The sequence below is a fragment of the Pristiophorus japonicus genome, chromosome 2 (genome assembly GCF_044704955.1).
Source record: "Pristiophorus japonicus isolate sPriJap1 chromosome 2, sPriJap1.hap1, whole genome shotgun sequence".
Taxonomy (NCBI): Eukaryota; Metazoa; Chordata; class Chondrichthyes; family Pristiophoridae; genus Pristiophorus; species Pristiophorus japonicus.
This window is the reverse complement of record NC_091978.1, coordinates 220,445,069-220,472,331: the sequence shown is the minus strand read 5'-3', so window position 1 is coordinate 220,472,331 and position 27,263 is coordinate 220,445,069. Positions and strand designations below refer to the sequence as shown.

Genomic DNA, 27,263 nt, shown 5'->3' with positions numbered 1-27,263 from the left:
GGGTCCTGCCTGGAGAAAAGCAATCAGTACTGCACAAGCTAGGCTCACACTCGAGGGAGAGGGTAAGTCCTGCAAATTCATTGTGTCGCTTCAAATCAACCTGCTGCCTGGCCTGCGATGTGTGAGCCTACTCATGCCACCCATCCTGCCCCCTCCTCTGCTGCTAACCATTTGACTGTTCTGTTATATTTTGCAGAACTTGAGACCAACCCTGATGATGCAGAAAATTCAGACGAGAACGAGCCTGAAGAGGAGAACATCTTCCAATCCATCCATGGGGGTGAGGGGGAGGGGATGGAGCTGGATGAAGCTCCCACTGTTGTACTGACTTTGGAGGAGGTGCCGCTCATGGAGATGATAGCCCCTTCCGTGACTAGTGGTTTGAGTGTTGGTGGGACATTCCATGGTTTCACACCTTCCGAGGTTGCAGGTCTCAGTGGTGGGGTGCAGCGAGGCACACCCAGGGCCCCACCGTTCCAGGCTGCAGGTCCCAGTGTTGGGGTATGAGCCACACCCATGGGAAGGAGGGGAAGGAGAGCTCGACCGCGCTCTCTTGAGGTGCAGGATCTAACAGATGTGGTTCAGATGATGTAATTGAGTGTGGAGAGCATTGACCTTACCCGATCACTCCTGGACACCATCAGTGGAATGATTGATGAGGTAGCGGGACTGTCGGGAGAAGTAACAGCAATGACACGAGAAATGGGAATGATATCCGGGACCATCAGTGAGGGAATAGTGGCCATGAGGGAGGGAATGTCAGAGATAGTGCAAACCACGTCACTGACCATGAGGGAGGGAATGTTGCAGGTCGTTGAGCCACTGTCAGAGTGCATGGGGGATGGCATGTTGGAGTTAACTGCTGCAATAAGGGAACACGCGTCCATTGGCAGAATCAATTGTCACTCCCACTCCAATCCCCACACCAGCCTCTGAAGAGCCCAAAACTAGGCCCTCCAACTTGCCGCCTGGGTCCTCTAACTTTCTGCCTGACGCTGACACCCCCCACCCTCAAGAGGTGCACAGTACCTAAGATGTTAGAAAGAATAAGCTTGGTATCAAGCCCAGAAACACTGCGCCACCGCCTGCGGGCAGGGGTGGTGGAGTGTTCAAGACCAAGTGCAGCGGGCGGTCTCAGAATAAGGGGGATGAGAGATGGGTGCAGCCTTTCTTTGCTGCTGTTGTTATTGTTGCCATTATTATTGTTACTGTTGCAACTGTTCACAAATTAAAAGTCTTTTGTAAGTTATGTAAATTTACATGTATTAGTAATCTTAAAGTTTTTCAGTGATCTTAAAGAGTGATATTAAAGTAAAGTTTGATACAAGAATAATTTTATTAAAGTTAAGTTAAGTACATTATAAACTTTGGAATAAAATATATGTTACATTAAAACTGAATCATATTCCATTAACACAACACATTACGGAACAGCTCCAAACAATAAACATGTCCATGTGGAATAGTTGTAGCTGAGCCCTTCAGGCATCAGTAAAGAGTTCACAGATGAGCTGCTGGCGCAAGGCTCGAGCAATTGTTGAAGGGGTACGATGACCCGTCCTCCTCCGCCGTCGTGCTCCGGTCTTAGGCACTTGCATGGCTTCCTCATCCACGTTGTCCTCCTCCTCCTCCTCCTGCTCATCACCTGCATCTTCCGCATCATTATCATCAACCACTCTCACCGCAGGTGGGTCTTCGACTACCAGGTGCTGCTGCCTCATGAAGGCTAAGTTATGCAGCATGCAGCACACAACAGTGAACTGACCGACAATCTTAGGGGAGTATTGCAAGTAGCCTCCAGAATGGTCCAGGCATCGGAAACGCTGTTTCAATATGCCAATGGTCCTCTCAATGTTGCTGCACATTGCAATGTGCAACACGTTGTAATGACTGTCAGCTTCAATCCAGGTAATGCGTAGGGGCATCATGAGCCAGGTGGAGAGGCCGTACCCTTTGTCTCCCAGTAGCTCGCTGTGCCCTTCTGGCTGCTGCTGAAACATGGCAGATATAATGCTCTCGCGTAGGATGAACTCATCATGGGTGCTGCCAGGGTATCTTGCATCGACTGACATGATATGATGCATGTCATCACACACGAGCTGCACATTAATGGAGTGGAAGCCTTTTCTGTTCTTGTACATCTCGCAATTCTCCAAAGGTGCGATCAAGGCGATGTGGATACAATCAATGCAGCCCTCTACCTTTGGGAAGCCAGAAATCCTGGAGAAGCCCACAGCCCTGTCATGGATTACTTGGGCGGTCATGGGGAACTTTTGAAGTCAGTCCTACGTGCGTACAGTGCAGTCGTGACCTGGCGAATGGAGACATGTGTTGCATGTTGAGAGATGGCGCACACATCCCCAGTTGTAGCTTGAAATGATCCGAAGGCATAGAATGAAAGTGCAGCTGTTCCGATTGGCACCTCGCTCTCTCTCTTTCCTCCCCCTCTCCCCCCAACTTCAACTGACAAAGCAGTCCTCCTGGTGCTTCTAGGTTGCAGGTCTGCTTTGACCAACTCACAGATCTCAGTTACAACTTCTTTGCGGAAACCTTCTGACACAGACTGTATCACTCAGGTGGAGCTACAAATGCCTGTCTCGATATACCCGAAGTGGGTAAGGCCTCTTGCCCAGCACCCTACGGGCTCTGATATTCCTGATGCGATGAAGTCAAATCAATTGTCTCCTACGTAGCACCATGATGCAGAAGGCTCACACAAGGTGTGGCATTGTCAGTATTGCTCCCATACTTATATTTAACCTCTGAAAGAAGCTCAAAACAGCAAGAAAGCAGGCAGCACAGGTTCACAGTTGTATCTCTCCAGGTCTGTATGGATGGACCACACTCAAAGGTCTTGCGACTTCTCTCTCTCTTCCCCCCTCCTTGAGTCTTGCGACTTCTCTCTCTCTACCCCCCTCCTTGAGTCTTGTGACTTCTCTCTCTCCCTCCCCCTCCCCAGGCTCCAAGTTTTCCGATTGGCACCTCGCTCTCTCTCTTTCTTCCCCCCCAACCCCACAGCTTGTTTTGTAGCCGAACCCCGAGCTGCTGTGTCCGGGCGCAAGACCGATTCTGCTGTTCAAGCCTACAAACCTCCAGCTGTGCTTCAAGACGTTCACTGGTTGTGTGTGAGTGAGTTAAAAAGATGAGAAAACCTCTGAAATCCAACAAACTTACACTTTTATGTTGACAGGTAAAAAAAAGTTGAACTTTATATTGATTTTGACAGTGTTCTTGACTCCCTCCAAAATCTTCGATTTAAAAGCAATGGCGTCTTTCAGCACAGATTTGTGAATGTGCGGTGGTTTTCTTAACTCACCAGAAGGTTTTTCGGGAGTGGCCAGGTACGCTGACCTAAGAGAAAAAAATCCTGTCCAAACTGCGAACAATTGAAAAAACTGACGCAGATATGAGGGAACGCCCTGTGGCATCAAAAAAATCTGGCCGAGAAAAATCGTAACTAAGTCAGAAACGCCGGTGCAGATCACAGGGGGAAAGTTTGAACAAGTAAAAGTAAATACGCCAAAAAAAACGGCGCAAATGACCAGGGAAAATTGACCTCTATGTTATTTTAATTTTAATTTCAATGCATGTGTTATCAAATAAATGCTGATTTTTGAAAGAAATATAATGAGTCTTGAAATAAATGTGTCACAGTCACTTAGAATCAGAAAAATGTTTTGGGATATGAATAACATTCTTGCTGGGTGGGTTGCGGGATGGAAATGAACCAGTAATGCTGATTAGATCAGACTGTAGAATCTTTGGCTCCGATATGAACTCGGAGACACTTGGGGAGTGAGAGGGGAGTTGAGGTGGGGTCCGACATTGTGTGCGAAACCCGGGAAACCCGGAAGTAAGTTCAGCGCATTTGTCAGTGGAATTTTAATGCAGCCACTTAATTATCATTTTACTTCCATATTCGGTGTTGATTGCACAACAGCGGCTGTGATGAGGACCTGCATGATGCGATCACAACAACGGTATTTAAAGGCCAATCCAAAGATGGAATTTGGAGCAGTTTGGAGTTGGAAGCAAAGGAAGACAACGGCTTCAGGACGCTCCTAAACTATGCCCCGCTTCAATAATGGCTCCCTTGATGTACTGCTGGGGGAAGTGAGTAGCCAGAGAGAGATACTCTTCCCCAGCAATGGGAGGAAGAAGCCTGTTGCTGCCACGCCTGTTAAAATGGCACAGGTCACGAGTGCGGTTTGGACAAGTTGAGTACCGCAAAGTGCACCCAGCATTCTCTGTCTATGCACTTCCTCACATCCCCATCTATCCATCCACCACTGCCACTCAGCCTCATCCTTATGCAGTTTATCCCTCTCCCTGATAGTCACCCTCACCAAATGCACTGCATCCAGCACGTGAAAACATGCCATTACAGTCACTCATAGGTCTGTTCTTTCCCTGTTGCAGGAGAAGAGAGCACAGAACACTAGGGAGAGGGAGAGATCCAGAGGTGGTCTTTCACAGATTTCCCAGCTAACAACTGCTTCACGCATGCAGCAGGAATCCGTGGACCTCGCGGACGATGAATTATCAGAGGAGCTGATTCCTTCTGAGGGTGCAACGTCACAGGACTCATGCTTACCAGGCTCCACCTCAGATACTCACACTTCGGTGGGACCAGTTCGACAGATAGTTGCGTTTTCAACTGGTGACTCATACTTCACATGTGAGCAAAAGCAGATGGTGGTGGCAAGGACAGCGGTGAAGGGTCTATGTCAGAGCCCTCTCCAAACTCTGCTCAGTTGTACACCGATGCTGTACCCCGGGGTCGTCGATGTAAAGGATAATCATTGAGGAGCAGCAGAGAATGTACGATGTACTGACAGGCCTTTCAAGCACACTGACCACGATTGCAGAGAGATTGGAGGAGCCCACCTCAAGCATGAGTGGGATGATATCACAGGGCATTGCAATGATGTCTTCTTGCATGGATAGAGTGGCCAACTCCGTGGAGCATCAAACACGACAATCACATGAGTCGATGCAGGCCTTGACCATGGCCGTGTAGACTCTGGATGCCAACACATCAGCTGCCTTAAATAGGATGACAGATACCTTGACCTTGGTCGTACAATGTCGAAGTGATCTGCACCAAAGTGCTCTCTCCAGCAGAGCGGTTGCAGTGAAGTGCGGCTGGCCCATGAGAGAGATGATGGCAAAAGGGGACATGAAAGTTGGCACTCCACTCAAAGCATTCCCATTTCTCACCTGTTGCCTCTCTCCACTCAGTCAGTACCTGACATGCTGCCCCGTGTCCCGATGGCAGTCTGACCCTGCCCAAGGGCATGTGGAGCAGTTTTTGGTGGGGCCTTCACGGGCTCTAAAAGCCAGATGTCATCAGCCAAGAACATCTCAAAAGTCAGAGCAGGGATCGGAGCAGCCTCCCTCCACCTCTGCTCAAGCCACAGGGGTTGCACCATGTGGGATGGGAAGGAAAAGGAAGACTAAATTTTTGTTGCACAAGGGAATGCACATGGGTGTATGAGAAAATGTTATGTTGTGAAGTTTCCGTTCTTCAGCAGAATCACATAAATTTTAGTACTTTGCACAACTTTCTCGCCTTGCCCATTCTTGGTTGCTGGGTGGCAAGTCGTTTTTTAACTCGCTTGATGATAAATGAGAAGACATGCATTGCTGGGGACCAATGGGGGGATGTGCAAGGGGTAGTTGGTTGTTTGCAGGACTGCTTTGTGTCAGTGGCATTGGGAGGGGGTTGGAAGAGTGGTCATTGCATGGGGTTCTGACATCAGTCCACTGGTGCAACCTAAGTAAACCTTGCTTCAATAAGGGCATCCTTGGCAGCAATGTGAGCAGCTGGTGCTGCATTGCTCTCATTACCTTCCACCTTCTCATCTTCCTCCTCCTCAGAATCATCTGCAGACAATCAGTGCACTGCGAGGTTCAAACCACGCTGCTGCGCAATGTTGTGTAGAGCACAGCACACCACGACCATTCTGAAGACCCTGGCTGGCATGTACTGAAGGGTGCCTCCAGGTCTGTCTAAGCACCTGATGTGCATCTTCAGCATGCCAATGACTTATTCGATGACACATCTGGTAGTCATATAGCATTCATTGTAGCACTGTTGGGCTTCATTGGTTGTGTTTCTGACAGGTGTCATCTGGCAAGTTTGAAGTGGGTATACCTTGTCTCCTAGCAGCCACCCCTTAAGTGTGCTTGCAGGTCTAAAGAGCTTGGGGGCTTGGACTATCGCAGGATGAAAGCATCATGGTGGTTGCCCGGGAATCTGCCACCCACCCGCATAAACCTTTTCTTGTGTTTGCACATCAGCTGCACATTGATGGAGTGGAAGCCCTTGCGGTTTACGAATACTCCTGGTTAATCTGAAGGTGCATGGATTGCTACGTGTGTTCAGTCGATAACGCCCTGCACCTGAGAAGCCAGCCAGAAATGCAAATTCGAACGCCCGCTCATTCTGATTGGTGTCATTGCAGGCAAAGTTCACAGAATTGCCGGCCCTGGCAAAGAACCCATCAGTGACCCAGGTTATGAATTTGTGGGCCCCCGACTGGGAGATCCTGGATATATCGCCGGCAGAACCCTGGAAGTAACTGGAGACCACTGAAACCCCCAGGTCCAGCAGGGAGCAGGTCTTCTTCTCGGAGGCAACAGACTTTACATTTTGAGCCTCCTGAACCACTGCTGACATGTCAAGGAAACTCAGCCTATACCTGTACACCCTGTGTCGCGGGTAGTGTCCCCTGCGAGCTGCATCCCTCTGCTGCTCCCCTCTCTGTTGCTCCCCTGTCTGCTGTCCAGTGGCAGGTCTCTCAACAACAGGCTGCTGGTGTTGCTGCTGGTGCAGGTGCTAGTCATAATACCTTCCTCCGAGGTCCAATCTAAGGCAGCCAAGGTGCCATCCATCCTGCTGTGATACAGAAAACCTCCAAAGTGTAGAAAATAAACTCTCAGCAAAAGTACTGTGAATAAACCCTTCCCCACTAGCAGGTATGAGAGCAGCAGTGAGTAGTGAGTATTTATTGCAGTATTTCCATGAGTTTTAATCAGGCCCCTTAATTGATGCGTTCTCGCCTTGCTTTCAATGGTGAGTTTCAGGAAGCCCGGGAAACCCGTGGATGCGCCATTAAATTTAAAACTGTGTTGAAATACCACTCTATTTGAGCGATTCGCATATGTTAATAGGCAACCCACCTCTCCCGAGGAGGTTGCATGCAACCAGACAAACAAGGAATTTGACGGGCTGGAGCCGGCTTCTCTACACTCTCACATTTTTGCCGTATTTAACCCTCCACCCTCACCCAAACCCACGCAATTCTCCAGTTAAAATTCCCCCCTTTCACTCACACACACACATACACACACCACACTCACACAATCATACAGAGCAATGTCCATCTTTAGTCACTAGAGGGCAACAATGTCTCATTTTTCAGATAGTGAATCACCATAATGAAAAGTGCTTCTGAAGAACTGCTGAAAAATGCAGCAAGCCCAGAAATAATGTACATTGGTATATTTTCACCTAATGTTCCATCTGTTTTGTTCCAGTTTTCTTCTCTTGTTTCCTGAAGACACTAATTCATATTTTCCCAGACACTGGCTGCTCTTCCTGACTGCATCCACAAGCCTATTTGTTACGAGTGATACAAATTTTTTTTTGAGCGATCCCAGACATGGATTTTCAGGAGGCTGTTCTCCCTTGGTGGGCATCATAGCCAAGCAGATCCACACTTAGGACATACGAAAATGATGAACAGGAAAAGGCCCACACGGTCCATCTAGCCTGTCCCTTATAGTCGTGATCAATGGTCCCTCTATTTTTTATTTTAGGCGAGCGGTCCCTTTAAATTTGCTGCACAGCCGCACGCATGCGTGGTATCTTTTCCAGCGCTACAGCTGGTGAGCGGCCTGCGTGGGACCTCCCGATTGCTGTGTGGCCGCTTAGGGGGGAACGTTGGTTGTGATGCTCTATATGTTATGATTAGGCACTCCCTACCTATCCAGAGCCAAGTAGAGAGAGGTGAAAAAACAGATTAAAAACCCAGGCCATTGGAAAAAATATTTAGAATTCTTCCCCGATCCCTTTAGGCAAACGACATTAGTCTAGGAGAGCACATAGATCTTATGATATTACTTGCCTCCAAATGCATGTCCTGTTAGGCAGGGCTTGTTAGATGCAATCAGAAGCAAGATGTCTCGTGGACTTTTTCTCTTTCTAATCTGGAGACAGTGAGGCTCATTGTACCCCACTTTATTTGCCTCCCTAGCTCAGGTCAGTCATCTCAGCTCAAACTAGGCATCAAACTTTGGACACTTTTGCTCTATATGGTCCAGTATCACACCCATATCATGCATATTAAGAATGCTAAGAGAAAGCATGAGGAATTCTTGGCCAGTAAAATTAAGGAAAACCCTAAGATGTTCGATAAATAGATTAAGAGTAAGAGAGTAACTAAAGAAAGGGTAGGGCCTATTAGCGACGATGAGGGTAATCTTTGTGTGGAGGCTGAAGATGTTGGTAGGGTTCTTAATGAATACTTTGCATTTGTTTTCACAAAGGAAAGGGGTAATGCAGATACTGCTATCGAGGAGGAGTGTGATATTCTGGATGAAATAAATATAGTGAGAGAGGAAGTATTAAGGAGTTTAGCAGCTCTGAAAGTGGCTAAGTCCCCAGGCCCGGATGAAATGTATCCCAGGCTGTTGAGCGAAGTAAAGGATGAAATAGCAGAGGCCTTGACTATCATTTTTCAGTTCTCTTTGGATCTGGGCATGGTGCCAGAGGATTAGAGGACTGCTAATATAGTACCCTTGTTTAAGAAGGGAGAAAGAGACAGGCCGATTAATTACAGGCCGGTCAGCCTAACCTCAATGTGGGATAATTATTGGAAAAAATCCTGAAAGACAGGATAAATCTGCATTTGGAAAGGCAAGGATTAATTCGGAACAGTCAGCATGGATTTGTTAAGGGAAGATCGTGTTTGACTAATTGCATTTTTTTGAGGAGGTAACAAAGAGGATCGATGAGGGTAGTGCATACAATGTAGTATATATGGACTTTAGCAAGGCTTTTGATAAGGTCCCACACGGTAGACTGGTCATGAAGGTTAAAGCCCATGGGATACAGGGCAAAGTGGCAAGTTGGATTCAAAATTAGCTTGGAGGTAGGAAGCAAAGGGTAATGATTGATGGATGTTTTTGCGACTGAAAGGATGTTTCCAGTGGGGGGTCCGCAGGGCTCAGTACTAGGTCCATTGCTTTTTGTGGTATATATCAACAATTTAGATTTGAATATAGGGAGTATGATTAAGAAGTTTGCAGACAACAGTAAAATTGGCTGTGTGGTTGATAATGAAGAGGAAAGTCATGGGCTGCAGGAGGATATCAATCTACTGGTCAGGTGGGCAGAGCAGTGGCAAATGGAATATAATTCAGAGAAGTGTAAGGTGATGCACTTTGGGAGGGCTAATAAGGAAAGGGTATACACATTAAGTGGTAGGCCACTTAGTAGTGTAGGTAAACAAAAGGACCTTGGAGTGTTTGTCCACAGTTTCCTGAAAGTAGCAGGCCAGGTGGATAAGGTGGTTAAGAAGGCATATGGAATGCTTGCTTTTATTGGCCGAGGCATAGAATATAAGAGCAGGGAGGTTATGCTTAAATTGTATAATACTTTGGTTGGGCCATAGCTGGAGTACTGCGTGCAGTTCTGGTCGCCGTATTGGATACGCTGGGTTGGATAGGTTGGATAGGCTGGGTTTGTTCTCACTGGAACAGAGGAGGTTGAGAGGAGACCTCATCGAGCTGTACAAAATATTGAGGGGCCTGGACATAATAGATAGTGAGGGTCTATTTTCATTAGTGGAGGGGTCTATTACGAGGGGACATAGTTTTAAGGTGGTTGGTGGAAGGTTCAGAGGGGATTTGAGGGGAGGCTTCTTTACGCAGCGGGTTGTGGGGATCTGGAACTCGCTGCCTGGAAGAGTGGTGGATGCAGAAACCCTCACCACTTTTAAGAGATGGTTGGATGGGCACTTAAAGTGCAGTGACCTGCAGGGTTACGGACCTAGAGCTGGTAATTGGGATTAGACTGGATGACCTTTTGTTGGACGGCGCAGATATAATGGTAAGTACTGCAGGGAATCGAATACGGCCAGGGTGAGCTCCTGGACTAGTTTTGATCGCCTGGGTGGGTCATAGAGGAATTTTCCCAGATTTTTTTCTCCCTAAATTGGCCTGGGTTTTTGCCTCTCCCAGGAGATTATATGGCACCGATTGGGGTGGAGTGTAGATGTTTTCAGTATAAGGGGTGTCGCAGTTGTGTGAGGCGGACTGGTTGGGCTGGGTGCTCTTTGCTTTCTGTCATTGTTCATAGGTTTATATATAAAACCTTTAGACTGTTGACCAAGGGCCATGCGGCTCTTTGTCGGCCGGCGCGGACATGATGGGCCAGAATGGCCTCCTTCTGTGCTGTAAATTTCTATGTTTCTATGTTTCTATTTATTTACTGAGCCATTCATAGCAACATATCACAACTGTCATGTATGTAGACCATGTATACTAATTGTATAGTCACATAAAGTGTGCCACCAGAGGGCACTGCGGTGGGAGACCTGAGGATCAGCTGCATAGGTGTGCAGGGCCCAGTATAAAACGCTGCCCACCATGCTTGTGCCTCACTCTGGAGTTACAATAAATGGGACTAAGATCACAACAGCTCAAGTACAATACTAGACCTCGTGGAGTCAGTCATAAGAGTATTAAAGACATAAAAACTGGCGACGAGATTACGAACTTCATACTAAAATGACTAACGTTGGTGCATTAGAAAAGTTCTCAGAGGGTGAAGATTGGGAAGCCTTTATGGAGCGGCTCGACCAATATTTCGTAGCAAACGACCTAGTAGGTGATGATCCAGCCACTCTAGCAGATAAGCGCAGAGCTATCCCGTTGACCAGTTGTGGGTCCACGGCCTACAGGCTCGTCAGGGACTTGCTTGCACCAGAGAAAACAACGACCAAATCATACGAGGATCTGAAAGTGTTAATTCGGGACCAACTCAAACCGAAGGAGAGCATCCTCACGGCCAGACATCGATTTTATACACACTGCCACCCCGAGGGCCAGGAAATCGCGAAGTATGCTGCCGACCTCAGGAGCTGGCAGGACCGTGTGAATTCGGCGCATCCCTTACCGATGCGTTGCGGGACATCTTCGTAATCGGCATCGGTCATGAAGCCTTCTTCACAGGCTACTGTCTCCCGAAACCACCGTCACTCTGCAGAAGGCCATCAGCATCAGCCAGGCATTCATGGCCTCAAGCTCTGCAGCTCCCCAAGCAGATGATGACTCACTCTCAGGACTCAAACTCGGCAAGTACTGTAAATAGAATGGCGCCTTTCACAGGCAGAACTGTTGGACATGAATCTGCCTAGGGCAGAGCGTACAAGCCCCCGAGTCCTTGAACTCAGATTCCGCCGAGGGGTGCAAACGTAAGTCAAGTAGCACCATGCTGGCGTTGCGGAGATAATCACAGGGCTCATCAGTGTCAGTTCAGAGACTGTGTGTGCAAAGGCTGCAGCACAAAGGGCCACCTCCAGCGAATGTGCAAAAGAGCTGTGACTCACCACATGGAATAGAAGTTAGCAGAGGCTGTGAATCCAGCGTGGATTACGAGGAGATGGCTAGAGAGGCAGCTCAGTCCCAGGACGAAGTGTATGGAGTATATACCTGCACCACAGATTGTCCTCTACTGATAATGGAAGTCGAGATAAATGACATTCCAGTCTTCATGGAAGTGGACATGGGGGCGAGTCAGTCAGTAATGAGCCAGGAAGCCTTTGAGAGGCTATGGAATGATCAAGCTGAACGATCCAAGCTGGTCCCGGTTCAGACAAAGCTGCGCATCTACACCAAAGAACTGATATCAGTTATTGGTAATGTGGATGTAAGTGTATCCCATGATGGCGCGGTGCACAATTTACCATTGTAGATTGTTTCAGGTGATGGACCAATACTACTTGGAAGAAGATGGATGCCGAAGATTCATTGGAACTGGGAAGATCCCTCCAGCGATCGACGTCCCCCGTGCTCAGAGGCAGAGCAAGCCCCAATCTTTGGTTGGAACAGGCACCGGAGAGCAGATCCGCGCAGCCCCGAGGCACAGACCGCTCATCACGACTGTGTGGCGATGATCTGGTCGAGGCGACCCGAATGCACCTTCCCGGTTTCAGTGGCAGGACTCCTGGGGAGGAAGATAGGATCCGAGGGCGCCTTCCCAGCTTCAGTGGCAGAATCCCTGGGAAAGAAGGTCGCGGCAGTCAGCATCATGGACAGGGAAAAGATGGCGTCCAAACCACAAGGTGCAGCGCCAATGGAGCAACGACACATGGTTCCACGCAAGGAAGACGATTGGGGTAAAAGTAGTAAGGCCATTTTAAAAGAGGCCAGCAACTCGCCATTTTTGAATGAACTGCTTGAATTGTTAACCAATGTAAAAGTCCACTGCATTTAGGGTTGGGGTAGGGTTAGCGTTAGGGTTCATGCAAAATGTTGTTGAGCGATGTCGAGTGCAAATTGCAATCAGCCAATGTAGCCGGCGAACACCTAAAGGTCGTATACAGGTCCAGTGGGCTATCCAATGCTGTAGCCTGCGTCCCCGGGACCAGAACGATGTATTGTAAAGTGTCCCCACAGCTGACAGAAGTAGACAAGCCGCAGAGTAAACGATCCCCGGAGAGCAGAGGCACCAGTAGCGATACCCTGCCTCAGATCGGTTTAACATTGCAGGCACCCGATGGCATGAACCGCCACGGGCCAGAAACGGTAAACTGCGCCTATGCTTGCAGTCGGCTACCGTCGCCCACCACCCGGGTGGAAAAGGCGCAGCCCACAAACCCACTTACCACCACGGTAATGCCCAAGAGCGATGGGTCACCTGTAACAGCTCCTCCGAACGGGACCTGGACCAGCCAGGATCCCAAACTAGAGAGGCTCACAACAGTGTCCTCAAGGAAAGCGAGTCAGCAGTCCCCTGTGAACTGCTAGACAAGACGAGGCAGCCCCACCGTCACTTAGACGAAATGCTCACTCGCTCAGACTGCTTCCCAGGGAGCAGCAGCGACACTGTGCAAACGAAAAGGACAGGTAGGTCACAGACACTTCAGCTGTCTTTGGGCCTGCCCGACACTGGAGTAATGGGAAGAGCCCTGAGCTCCGGCAACTCGAGCAAAATGAGCTCACCTCGCCCACAGACCCACTAGCATGAGGCACTGCGCCACCACCAGACGACCCGGATCTCATCTGGCTGTGCTGGAACTAGACTGTCCTTGTGTACCTGTACTGATATACCTGTACTGATCATGTAAATGTACCACACAAAAAGAAACGCAACTATAATCTACCCAACAAATATACCAAGATGTAAATGTAAAACCCATGTGATGAACTTGAATGTAACTTGCATGTAACAGGCCATTAGCATGATCTCTGTGTGGGGGGGAGAATGGAGTGGTCATGGACTCACAACCAGAAACCACTGGGACCTCCACTGGCAACAAATCTCACTACCAACCCACCCAAGTTAGAAGCGACCTTCCAATGGTCAACCAGGAAGAGCAAAGCCCAGGTCACCATCAATGTATGAGTCAATTTTGCATTAAAGACTTGGGGGGGAAGTGATGTCATATATATAGACCATGTATACTAACCATTTAGTCACATAAGGTGTGCCACCAGAGGGCACTGTGGTGGGAGACTTGAGGATCACCTGCATGGGTGTGCAGGGCCCAGTATAAAAGGCTGCCTACCATGCTTGTGTCTCACTCTGGAGTTACAATAAATGGGACTAAGGTCACAACAGCTCAAGTACAATACTAGACCTCGTGGAGTCATTCATAAGCGTATTAAAGACATTACAGCAGCAAAATTCTATTGTACATAGGCTCAAATATATATCATTTTTGCAAGCAAAAGGGGCACTGACTTTAATGTTGGATGATAATAAATTGGTCCAAACAATGATCATTTTTGTGTGTTGTCAGCACAGCAGCTCTGTAATTAGGATATTGAAAGAAGAGCAAAATGCTTGAATAGTTCTGTATGGTTACCTGCATAAACTGACTGCATATTCATTGGCCTAGCAGGGTAAATTTTCACATGCCGTAAATCTTCTAGACTGGAGGAAGTTACATATTCATAATCGGATTCAGTGTGCTCATTTTGATCTGCAGTAGGCTGTTCATATTCAGATTCACTGTCAGTCATCATTCTTACATTAATATCTGGCTGCAATGATAGAATTTTAACACTAGTTAATCAGGAAAAAAAATGAGTAGCCTTTTATATATTGGTTTATAGTATTTCTTAGTAATCTGCTACATCACTAAAATTACATAGCGACATGAGAACTGATAATAATTTCCATTATCATATGATGCAATTTACCACAGGTACAAGGTCAGATTTGTTTTTTGTATTAATTGTACTTGATCCTTATTTTTCCTAGATTCTTATCTGGTGCAAATGCAACTTTATGGCAGTAGGATCTGGCTCTTCATATATTGGAAACAAATATTATAATTATACACGATTTCCTTCATAAAAATGATAATAAATTGGTCCAAACAATGATCATTTTTGTGTGTTGTCAGCACAGCAGCTCTGTAATTGGGATATTGAAAGAAGAGCAAAATGCTTGAATAGTTCTGTATGGTTACCTGCATAAACTGACTGCATTTAATATTTAAAAAATCCATACAATACTGAGCTTTTTCTGTTGAGAAGTTTGGGCAATTGATAAAAAAACATATTTTACTGCCTGGAAATGACTGTAAATAATATTATCACGTGGACACAGTGTATTCACCTCAACTCCTCATTCAGCTATTTTAACAGAGACGTTAACCCATTTATTTGAGCATTTAAGCATTTATTTAGGCTCATGTATCACCTTATTTCTGACAACAGAGGAAACTCCAAGTAAAGTATCTTTTAATTATGCTTTGTTACAAACCTTACATGGTTGGAGGCTGCATGACGTATGCATTAGCTTAAACATTACTGTAGTGCTCAAGTGCCGTTGCATGAGAGTTGTAGATAATTTACCCAGGAAGATAGTCATTTCCTGTGTATGACAGTCAGGTGGTGTATTTTTAGATATTGCTTTATAAGCAGTAACATGGAAACAATTACCACAGGAAGGATGTTTTATGCAGAGTAGCAGATTAATGAACACAATTGCGGTAGAAATATGGGCTGGATTCCCTTCCCATTGAGTATGAATTGGTAATCAATCTAGCCCTTTGAAGAGTAATTCTTACCGACTTGTACCATATTTTCAAAAGGGGAGGTGCAAATAGAAATAGATCCTCATCATCTTCAAAGAGGAATTACCTTCCCCTAAAATGAGAGACACAACTGCAGCTAACTCTTCCCATTGTTCACTCATGAAAAGTGGAAAATGAATAAATATAGAAGAGCATTGGTGAAACAATCAAAGAAATTATTAGGAGAGGGAAGATAGATTATAAAAGTAAACTAGCACGAAATATAAAAACAGATAATAAGAGTTTCTACAGGTACATAAAAAGGAAAAGAGTGGCTAAAGTTAATGTTGGTCCTCTAGATAGAAACATAGAAAATAGGTGCAGGAATAGGCCATTCGGCCCTTCGAGACTGCACTACCATTCAATAAGATCATGGCTGATCATTCACCTCAGTACCCCTTTCCTGCTTTCTCTCCATACCCCTTTATCCTTTTAGCGATAAGGGCCATATCTAACTCCCTCTCGAATATATCTAATGAACTGGCATCAACAACTCTCTGTGGTAGGGAATTCCACAGGTTAACAACTCTCTAAGTGAAGAAGTTTCTCTTCATCTCAGTCCTAAATGGCTTACCCCTTATCTTTAGACTGTGTCCCATGGTTCTGGACTTCCCCAACATCGGGAACATTCTTCCTGCATCTAACCTGTCCAGTCCCGTCAGAATTTTATATGTTTCTAATAGATCCCCTCTCATCCTTCTAAACTCCAGTGAATACAGGCCCAGTCGATCCAGTCTCTTCTCATATGTCAGTCCTGCTATCCCGGGAATCAGTTTGGTGAACCTTCGCTGCACTCCCTCAATAGCAAAAACGTCCTTCTTCAGATTAGGAGACCAAAACTGAACACAATATTCCAGGTGAGGCCTCACCAAGGCCCTGTACAACTGCAGTAAGACCTCCCTGCTCCTATACTCAAATCTCCGAATTATGAAGACCAACATGCCATTTTCCTTCTTCATTGCCTGCTGTACCTGCATGCCAACTTTCAATGACTGATGTACCATTACACCCAGGTCTCGTTGCACCTCCCCTTTTACTAATCTGCCGCCATTCAGATAATATTCTGCCTTCGTGTTTTTGCCACCAAAGTGGATAACCTCACATTTATCCACATTATACTGCATCTGCCATGCATTTGCCCACTCACCTAACCTGTCCAAGTCACCCTGCAGCCTCTTAGCGTCCTCCTCACAGCTCACACTGCCACCCAGCTTCGTGTCATCTGCAAACTTGGAGGTATTACACTCAATTCTTTCATCTAAATCATTAATGTATATTGTAAATAGCTGGGGTCCCAGTTCTGAGCCCTGCGGCACCCCACTAGTCACTACCTGCCATTCTGAAAAGGACCCGTTTATCCCAATTCTCTACTTCCTGTCTGCCAACCAGTTCTCTATCCACGTCAGTACATTACCCCCAAAACCATGTGCTTTAATTTTGCACACCAATCTCTTGTGTGGGACCTTGTCAAAAGCCCTTTGAAAGTCCAAATACACCACATCCACTGGTTCTCCCTTGTCCACTCTACCAGTTACATCCTCAAAAAATTCTAGAAGATTTGTCAAGCATGATTTCCCTTTCATAAATCCATGCTGACTTGGACCGATCCTGTCACTGCTTTCCAAATGCGCTGCTATTTCATCTTTAATAATTGATTCCAACATTTTCCCCACTACTGATGTCAGGCTAACCAATCTATAATTACCCGTTTTCTCTCTCCCTCCTTTCTTAAAAAGTGGTGTTGCATTCGCTACCCTCTGTTGTGTATGGAAAAAGAGTCAGACTGAACACTGTGAGCTCCAATTAAAGTGTGACCAGAGTATTTTATTGCAGGTCTCCAGAGTGCCCCTGCAACCTGTGAAGCCTCCTTAAATACCTGTTCTCCCAAGGGATTATGGGATCCCTTGGGACTCCAGGGGATGAGCCCTCTGGTGGCTGAGCAGAGTAAATGCAAGTCCACATATAGAAACATAGAAACATAGAAACATAGAAACATAGAAAATAGGTGCAGGAGTAGGCCATTCGGCCCTTCTAGCCTGCACCGCCATTCAATGAGTTCATGGCTGAACATTCAACTTCAGTACCCCATTCCTGCTTTCTCGCCATACCCCTTGATCCCCCTAGCAGTAAGGACCTCATCTAACTCCTTTTTGAATATATTTAGTGAATTGGCCTCAACAACTTTCTGTGGTAGAGAATTCCACAGGTTCACCACTCTCTGGGTGAAGAAGTTCCTCCGCATCTCGGTCCTAAATGGCTTACCCCTTATCCTTAGACTGTGACCCCTGGTTCTGGACTTCCCCAACATTGGGAACATTCTTCCTGCATCTAACCTGTCTAACCCCGTCAGAATTTTATATGTTTCTATGAGGTCCCCTCTCATTCTTCTGAACTCCAGTGAATACAAGCCCAGTTGATCCAGTCTTTCTTGATAGGTCAGTCCCGCCATCCCGGGAATCAGTCTGGTGAACCTTCGCTGCACTCCCTCAATAGCAAGAATGTCCTTCCTCAGGTTAGGAGACCAAAACTGTACACAATACTCCAGGTGTGGCCTCACCAATGCCCTGTACAACTGTAGCAACACCTCCCTGCCCCTGTACTCAAATCCCCTTGCTATGAAGGCCAACATGCCATTTGCTTTCTTAACCGCCTGCTGCACCTGCATGCCAACCTTCAATGACTGATGTACCATGACACCCAGGTCTCTTTGCACCTCCCCTTTTCCTAATCTGTCACCATTCAGATAATAGTCTGTCTCTCTGTTTTTACCACCAAAGTGGATAACCTCACATTTATCCACATTATACTTCATCTGCCATGCATTTGCCCACTCACCTAACCTATCCAAGTCGCTCTGCAGCCTCACAGCATCCTCCTCGCAGCTCACACTGCCACCCAACTTAGTGTCATCCGCAAATTTGGAGATACTACATTTAATCCCCTCATCTAAATCATTAATGTACAGTGTAAACAGCTGGGGCCCCAGCACAGAACCTTGCGGTACCCCACTAGTCACTGCCTGCCATTCTGAAAAGTACCCATATATAACAACACTTCCGTAGTCAGACATGTAGTGGTTCTAGCAGTGTGCTGAGACCCGGTAAGAAGTTACCAAAGTAGTTCAAGAGTCGCAGAAACGACCGCAGCTCCATCACGTTCTGTGGCCTCGGTGCGTTCTCGATTGCCTCCATCTTCGCATTGATGGGCCTGATGCCATCCGCCGCAATCCTACTTCCCAAGAACTCCACTTCAGGTGCCAGGAAAACGCACTTCGAGCGTTTTAACCTGAGCCCCACGTGGTTGAGTCGACTAATAATCTCCTCCAGATTCTGCAGATGCTCGACTGTGTTCCGACCTGTGACCAAGATGTCGTCCTGGAAGACCACGGTGTACGAGACCGATTTCAGTAAACTTTCCATGTTTCTCTGGAATATCGCCGCCGCTGAGAGGATTCCAAACGGGTATTTGTTATAAACAAAAAGACCTTTGTGCGTGTTGATGTAGGTGAGAGCCTTCGATGATTCCTCCAGTTCCTGCATCATGTAGGCTGAAGTCAGATCCAGTTTCGTGAACGTCTTTCCTCCCACTAGCGTTGCAAAGAGGTCTCGGCCTTTGGTAGTGGTATTTGTCCTGCAGGGAGAAACGATTGATAGTTACTTTGTAATCTCCAGAGATTCTGATGGTGCTGTCTCCCTTGAGGACCGGGATAATAGGACTGGCCCACTCGCTGAACTCGATCGATGAAATTATGCCCTTTCTTATCAGCCAGTCTAGCTCGATCCCTACCCTTTCTCTCATCATGTATGGTACTGCTCTCGCCTTGTGATGGATGGGTCGCGCCCCCGGAATTAGGTGGATCTGCACTTTTGCTCCTTGGAATTTCCCGATGCTTGGTTCGAACAACAAAGAAAATTTGTTTTAGACCTGGGCACACGAAGTGTCGTCACTCGGACGTTGTCCCAGTTGCAGCGTATCTTTTCCAGCCAGCTCTTGCCGAGCAGTGTGGGACCATCGCCCGGTACCACCTAGAGTGGTAGCTTGTGCACCACTCCATCATAGGTGACCTTTACAGTAGCACTGCCGATTACAGGAATCAGTTCTTTAGTGTAATTTCTTAGTTTCATGCAAACTGGAGTTAAGACTGGCCTTGAGGCCTTGTTGCACCACAACCTTTCGAAAGTCTTTTTGCCCATGATGGACTGGCTCGCGTCTGTGTCCAGCTCCATTGACACCGGGAGTCCATTTAGTTGAACATTCAGCATTATCGGGGGACAATTCGTGGTGAATGTACATCTGCCTCCTCTATCTGAGGCTCTGGTTCATCGTGATCCTCCGTGGATCTGTCCTCCTCTGCAACCTGGTGGTTTGCAGGTTTAACAGGCTTTGCAGCTCGCCTGAACACTCGTTAGAGGTGTCCCATTGTTCCAGAGTCCTTGCAAACGTACTCTTTGAATCGGCATGAATGGAAACGATAATCACCCCTGCAGCGCCAACAAGGTGTTAATGGCCTTGCATTCATCACCCTTAATGGTGGACTCTGATTCATCTGCGGATGTGCAGCTGCAGGTACGTGTGACCTGCTCTGTATGTTACAATTCGGAAACAACATCACTTTGTTCACAATACTTGTAGCAACACTTGTGTGCTGAGATATTTGCTTCATATTGTCACTGGTGGGGTGGCAATGAACGCCTGGGCTATCGCTATGGCCTTACTCAAGGTTGGGGTCTCTACAGTCAAAAGTTTGCGAAGTATAGTTTCGTGACCAATGTCAAGTACGAAAAAGTCTCTGAGCATGTGCTCCAAATGTCCTTCAAATTCGCAATGTCCTGCAAGATGTCTTAGCTCGGCAACATAACTCGCCCTTCCTGGCCTTCAGACCTTTTGTAGGTATAGAACCGATATCTCGCCATCAGAATGCTTTCCTTCGGGTTCAAATGCTCTCGGACCAGTGTGCACAAATCGTCATACGATTTCTGCATGAGTTTCGCTGGAGTAAGCAGATTCTTCATGCGGCCATATGTTGGTGCCCCACAGACGGTGAGGCGAATTGCCCTTCGTTTGGCATTGTTCTCTTCCCCATCGAGCTCATTGGCCACGAAGTATTGGTCAAGTCGCTCCACAATAGTTTCCCAATCATCTCCCTCCGAAAATTTCTCCAGGATGCCCACTGTTCTCTGCATCTTTGGGTTCGCTATCTGTATCTCGTCACCAGTTGTTGTGTATGGAGAAAGAGTCAGACTGAACACTGTGAGCTCAAAGTAAAGTGTGACCTTAGTCTTTTATTGCAGGTCTCCAGAGTGCCTCTCCAAACTGTGAAGCCTCCTTAAATATCTGTGTTCCCAAGGGATTATGGGATCCCTTGGGACTTCAGGGGATGAGCCCTCTGGTGGCTGTACAGAGTAAATACAAGTTCACATATATAACACCCTCCAGTCCATAGGAACGGATCCAGAATCGATAGACTGTTAGAAAATTGATCACCAATGCAGCCACTGTTTCTAGGGCCACTTCCTTAAGTACTCTGGGATGCAGACTCTCAGGCCCCGGGGATTTATCGGCCTTCAATCCCATCAATGTGAGATTATCCACTTTGGTGGTAAAAACAGAGAGACAGACTATTATCTGAATGGTGACAGATTAGGAAAAGGGGAGGTGCAAAGGGACCTGGGTGTCGTGGTACATCAGTCATTGAAGGTTGGCATGCAGGTGCAGCAGGCGATTAAGAAAGCAAATGGCATGTTGGCCTTCATAGCGAGGGGATTTGAGTACAGGGGCAGGGAGGTGTTGCTACAGTTGTACAGGGCATTGGTGAGGCCACACCTGGAGTATTGTGTACAGTTTTGGTCTCCTAACCTGAGGAAGGACATTCTTGCTATTGAGGGAGTGCAGCGAAGGTTCACCAGACTGATTCCCGGGATGGCGGGACTGACCTATCAAGAAAGACTGGATCAACTGGGCTTGTATTCACTGGAGTTCAGAAGAATGAGAGGGGACCTCATAGAAACATTTAAAATTCTGACGGGGTTAGACAGGTTAGATGCAGGAAGAATGTTCCCAATGTTGGGGAAGTCCAGAACCAGAGGTCACAGTCTAAGGATAAGGGGTAAGCCATTTAGGACCAAGATGCGGAGGAACTTCTTCACCCAGAGAGTGGTGAACCTGTGGAATTCTCTACCACAGAAAGTAGTTGAGGCCAATTCACTAAATATATTCAAAAAGGAGTTAGATGAGGTCCTTACTACTAGGGGGATCAAGAGGTATGGCGAGAAAGCAGGAATGGGGTACTGAAGTTGAATGTTCAGCCATGAACTCATTGAATGGCGGTGCAGGCTAGAAGGGCCGAATGGCCTACTTCTGCACCTATTTTCTATGTTTCTATGTTTCTATGTTTCCCTAACACAATTTCCCGCCTAATAAATATTTCCTTCAGTTAGATGATGAGACTGGGGAATTAATAATGGGGAACAAGGAAATGGCAGAGGCTTTGAACAAATATTTTGTATCGGTCTTCATGGTAGAAGACACTAAAAACATCCCAATAGTGGATAATCAAGGGGCTATAGGGAGGGAGGAACTTAATACAATTACTATCACTAAAGAAGTGGAGGCTGGGTCATTGAATATATTTAAGGCGGAGATGGACAGATTTTTCAGCGGTAAGGAAGTAAAGGGTTTTGGGGAGCGGGCAGGAAAGTGGAGCTGAGTCCATGATCAGATCAGCCACGATCTTATTAAATGGCACAGCAGGCTCGAGGGGCCAGGTGGCCTACTCCTGCTCCAATTTCTTATGTTCTTATGGTGACGTTCTATTTGGGAGTTCCTGTATTCTGTGCCATCAGTAAGACACAGTGTATGATTGGCAGAGGTATGTCTGGTCAGTCCAGGTTTACCTTCCTGACAACCAATGATTGCGGTGTAATTGCTGGGATTGTTCCCCTGGATTTTTGGGGCTATCATGATAAAGATTCTTCAAACTAAACTTCCGACCGAGCCTTACAGACAGATTTTGCTTAATAATTTTGCGCACTCAAGCCCTATAGAAACACAGCACTTACTGTAGCACTAACCTCGATATGGTTTGGCTGAAACCATAGTCTTTGGGCTGGATTTTCAGCTTTTGAGATTTCAGGGCGATAATGATGGCGGGTCATTCCTGATACCGCCTGGAAAGAGCTTGCGCCCTCGTCAGTAAAATTCAGCAAAAAATGAGGTTCCATGATCGGTGGTGCAAAATCAGGCGTTACACAAGGAAATTTTTGCATCCCAGCTGAAAAATACACGTTAAAAAAGATCGACACTTCTCGGATGCGCAGACGCCTTCCAATCTTCCCGGGTGCAGGCGAAACTTTAAGGCACGGCAATTTCCTTTGTGCATATGCCGGTGACTTGGCCCACTTCCAACACAGTGGGAGAGATGGCGCAGCATGAGGAGGGACAACATGCATGCCTCTTCTTTCCTGCTGCTAGTGAGGTGTTAGTGCAGGCCATAGAGAGGAGGTGGCCTGCACTCCATCTGGTTGGTGGAAGGAGGCCCGTGCCCAGCATCTTTAGGAGAATTTGGAGGGAGATAGCCCAGGAGGTATCAGCGGCAGACATGGTGGCCAGAACTGGCACACAATGCCGCAAGAAATTCAACGACCTCATGAGGGTCGTCAGAGTGAGTGCCCTTCACATTTATGTTTCATGGTTACAAGATCAGTGTGTCACACAATGTTAAGTGTTTGATGGAGCTGCCCCTTGTCTATGTGTTCTAGGCCATGCTGTAGGTTGGTGAAGCCACCTGAAAGTTGCAGGCTCACTTCTGTAGCCATGCCCTCTGCATTCAGGATGCACGTATGCTCTTGTCCCCTAATCATTGGCAACCCTCCTCGCACTCCCCTTCTACTGGTGTTCTGCATTGTCCAAAGGTCACCCTGAGCCGCTGTGCTACCTGGTGCTCACCTCCTCCCACTTTTCCAACATGGTTAGTCACCAGCCACACCGATTGAACTGAACACATTTGCACTTGCACACAGTGGCAGCTATTTTACAATGGAAGGCACATGTGGCACAAGAGGAGATGTACACTTACTCAACCCTTATTGCTCTTATATTGCAGTCCAAGCTATCGCATAATAGGAGGGAGCAGCATTGCACCAGGGGAGGACAGCCTAATCTGCAGGAGCTGACAGAGGTGAAACAGAGAGTGTCGGCCCTCATGGGCACACCAATTCATACAGTGTTCCGGTGGCGAGGCTGAGCCCCCTACGGATAGTGACGGTATGTGAATGGCATTTGCGACTGATGTGAATTCCTTGAGGCCTAATATCAAGTGGCGTAGCCCCATTACATATAGATGTACATTGCCACCTTCCTCTTACTTGCCTGCCCCCTGCCCTGTTGCTGAGACACGTCTGTTGTTTTGTGCTTACAGAAGACCAATCAGAAGCGCAGCAGCCTTCACGTGAGGCGTCCACATCTGGCCACGCGGGAGATGACGAGGGAGGGGAGGACAGTGTGCTCCATGAGCGTGACGCCTCATCAGTCCCACCATGTGGGGACACAACATCGGGACACGACGGTGACTTCGAGGGGTTTTGTTATGTATGCAACCCTATGTAACCAGCATTCTACTGCCACCAGAGGGCGTATCTGTTGGAGTCTCAAGGGATCCCAGCATCCCTTGGGAGCACTGTATATAAGCAGGCTGCCCATGCTGTACCAATATTCTGGAGTTAGAATAAAGAGACTAAGGTCACACTTACTCACATCTACAGTACTCAATCACATTACTTTATTCTGGACATAACAACTGACGACGAGATAATGAACCATCACGTGAAAATGCAGAGAACTGTTGGTATCCTGGAGAAATTCTCAGAAGAGGATGATTGGGAGGCCTTCGTGGAGCGACTTGACCAATACTTCGTGGCCAACGAGCAGGAAGGGAGTGTGAACGCTGCCAAACGAAGGGCGATCCTCCTCACCGTCTGCGGGCCAACAACCTATGGCCTCATGAAGAATCTTCTTGCTCCGGTGAAATCAACAACCAAATCGTATGAAGAATTGTGTACGCTGGTCTGAGAGCACCTAAATCCGAAGGAAAGCATTCTGATGGCAAGGTATCGATTTTACACATGTCAAGTAGCGAGCTATGTTGCCGAACTAAGCTGCCTTGCAGGACATTGCGAATTTGATGGATTCCTGGAGCAAATGCTAAGAGACTTTTTTGTGCTTGGCATTGGCTATGAGGTTATCCTTCGCAAACTATTGACTGTTGAAACACTGAACCTGAGCAAAGCCATAACGATAGCCCAGGCATTTATGTCCACCAGCGATAACACCAAACAAATTTTGCAGCATATAGATGTTTCAGCAAGTACTGTACACAAAGTAACGTCGTTTTCAGGCAGGAATGCATATGGCAGAACGTAAACGCCTGCAGCTGCACGACCTCAGATGACTCAGAGTCCGCCATCAAGCGTTAATGTGAGGCAGTTAACACCTTGTTGGCGCTGCAGAGGTGATCATCGAGCACATCAATGCCGCTTCAAACACTATGTGTGCAAAGGCTGTGGAACAATGGGTCGCCTCCAGCGAATGTGCAGACGAGCTGCAAACCCTGCAAACCACCACATTGCAGAGGAAGACCAATCCATGGCTGATCAAACTGAACTAGAGACTCAAACCGAGGAGGCAGAAGTGTACGGGGTACACATCTTCACCACAAAATGTCCACCGATCATGTTAAAAGTTGAACTGAACAGAATTCCAGTATCCATGGAATTAGACACTGGTGTGAGTCAGTCTATTATGAGCAAAAAGGCCTTTGACAGGCTGTGGTGCAACAAGGCACACAGGCCCAAGCTGAGCCCCATTCACACCAAACTGAGAACTTACACTAAAGAGCTGATCCCTGTAATTGGCAGCGCAGCAGTAAAAGTCTCTTATGATGCAGCAGTGCATGAACCACCACTATGGATAGTTAAGGAGATGGCCCCACACTGTCCAGCAGAAGCTGGCTGGGAAAAATCCGCTGGAACTGGGACGACATCCGAGAGCTTTCGTCCATCTCATGTGCGCAGGTTCTGAGCAAGTTTCCGGCGTTGTTTGAGCCAGGCATCGGAAGTTTCTCGGGGGCGAAGGTGCAGATCCACTTGATTCCCGGTACACGACCCATCCACCACATGGCACGGGCGGTGCCATATATGATGCGAGAGAAAGTGGAGATCGAGCTAGACAGGCTGCTATGAGAGGGCATCATTGCGCCGGTGGAGTTTAACGAGTGGGCCAGTCCGATTGTTCTGGTTCTCAAGGGCGATGGCACGGTCAGAATTTGCAGGGACTATAAAGTAACGAATACCGTTTTTCGCTGTACGACCTGTACAAAGGAACATGGAGAGTCTGCTGAAGTTAGTTCCGCGCACCGTGGTTTTCCAGGACGAAATATTGATCACAGGTCGGGACACCATCGAAAACTTGCAGAACCTGGAAGAGGTTCTAAGTCGGCTAGATTGTGTGGGACTCAGGTTGAAATGCTCGAAGTGTGTTTTCCTGGCGCCAGAGGTCGAGTTCTTAGGGAAAAGAATCACGGTAGTCGGCATTAGACCCACTGACGACAAGAGGGAGGCCATCAAGAACGCGCCGAGACCACAGAACGTGACGGAGCTGCTGTCGTTCCTAGGACTCCTCAATTATTTTGATAATTTTCTACCCGGGTTAAGCACCTTGCTAGAACCTCTACATGTGATGATTGGGATGGGGGAAATCACAAGAGACAGCTTTTGAGAAAGCCCAAAATATGTTATGTTCCAACAAACTGCTTGTCCTGTTTGATCCTTGTAAACATTTAGTGCTAGCTTGTGATGCGTCTTCATACGGGGTCGGGTGTGTGTTAACAAGCAAACGAATCGGGAACATTGCAACTGGTCGCCTATGCATCCAGGAGCTTGTCCAAGGCCAAAAGGGCCGACAGCATGATTGAAAATGAAGCTCTGGCATGCGTTTACGGGGTAAAAAAAATGCATCAGTATCTGTTTGGGCTTAAGTTCCGAGTTAGAAACTGACCATAAACCGCTCATATCGCTATTCTCAGAGAGCAAAGGTATCAATACCAATGCCTCTGTTCGTATCCAAAGATGGGCACTCACGCTGTCTGCATATAACTTTGCAATTCGCCACAGACCAGGCACAGAGAACTGCGCTGACGCCCTCAGCCGGCTACCATTGCCCACCACCGGGGTGGAAATGGCACAGCCTGCAGACATGCTCTTGGTGATGGATGCATTTGAAAACGAAAAGTCGCCCGTTACGGCCCACCAGATCAGCACCTGGACCAGCCAGGATCCCCTACTGTCCCTTGTAAAAAACTGTGTCCTCCATGGGAGCTGGTCCAGTGTCCCAGCGGAGATGCATGAAGAGATTAAGCCGTTCCAGCAGCGTAAAGACGAAATGTCCATACAGGTGGAATGTCTTTTGTGGGGTAATCACGTGGTTTTGCCCAAGAAAGGCGACCAACACAGTACACACCCAGGCATAGTAATGATGAAAGCTATAGCCAGATCCCATGTATGGTGGCCCGGCATCGACTCAGATTTGGAGTCTTGCGTGTGCCAATGCAACACTTGCTCTCAACTGAGCAAAGCACCCAGGGAGGCACCGCTAAGTTTGTGATCATGGCCCTTCAAACCACGTTGACTTCGTTGGCCCGTTTCTAGGCAAAATGTTTTTGGTTGTTGTGGATGCTTATTCAAAATGGATTGATTGTGTAATAATGTCTGTAAGCACGTCCACTGTCACCATCGAAAACTTATGAGCCATGTTTGCCACGCACGGCCTGCCTGATGTCCTTGTCAGCGACAATGGGCCGTGCTTCACCAGCGCTGAATTCAAGGAATTCATGACCCACAATGGGATCAAGCACGTCACATCTGCCCCTTCAAACCTGCATCCAATGGCCAGGCA

The 27,263-nt window shown here is 47.3% G+C and overlaps 1 protein-coding gene across 1 annotated transcript in view; it reads right to left on the bottom strand.

Annotated features, from left to right (window-relative positions):
* LOC139233167 (cytokine-dependent hematopoietic cell linker-like) overlaps nucleotides 1-27,263 on the bottom strand; it is a 190,060-nt gene that overhangs the window by 60,684 nt on the left and 102,113 nt on the right. Inside the window, exon 6 of the mRNA XM_070863766.1 lies at nucleotides 14,100-14,277. Within this exon, the coding sequence (XP_070719867.1) occupies nucleotides 14,100-14,277 (178 nt within the window). The remainder of the gene's footprint in view (nucleotides 1-14,099; nucleotides 14,278-27,263) is intronic.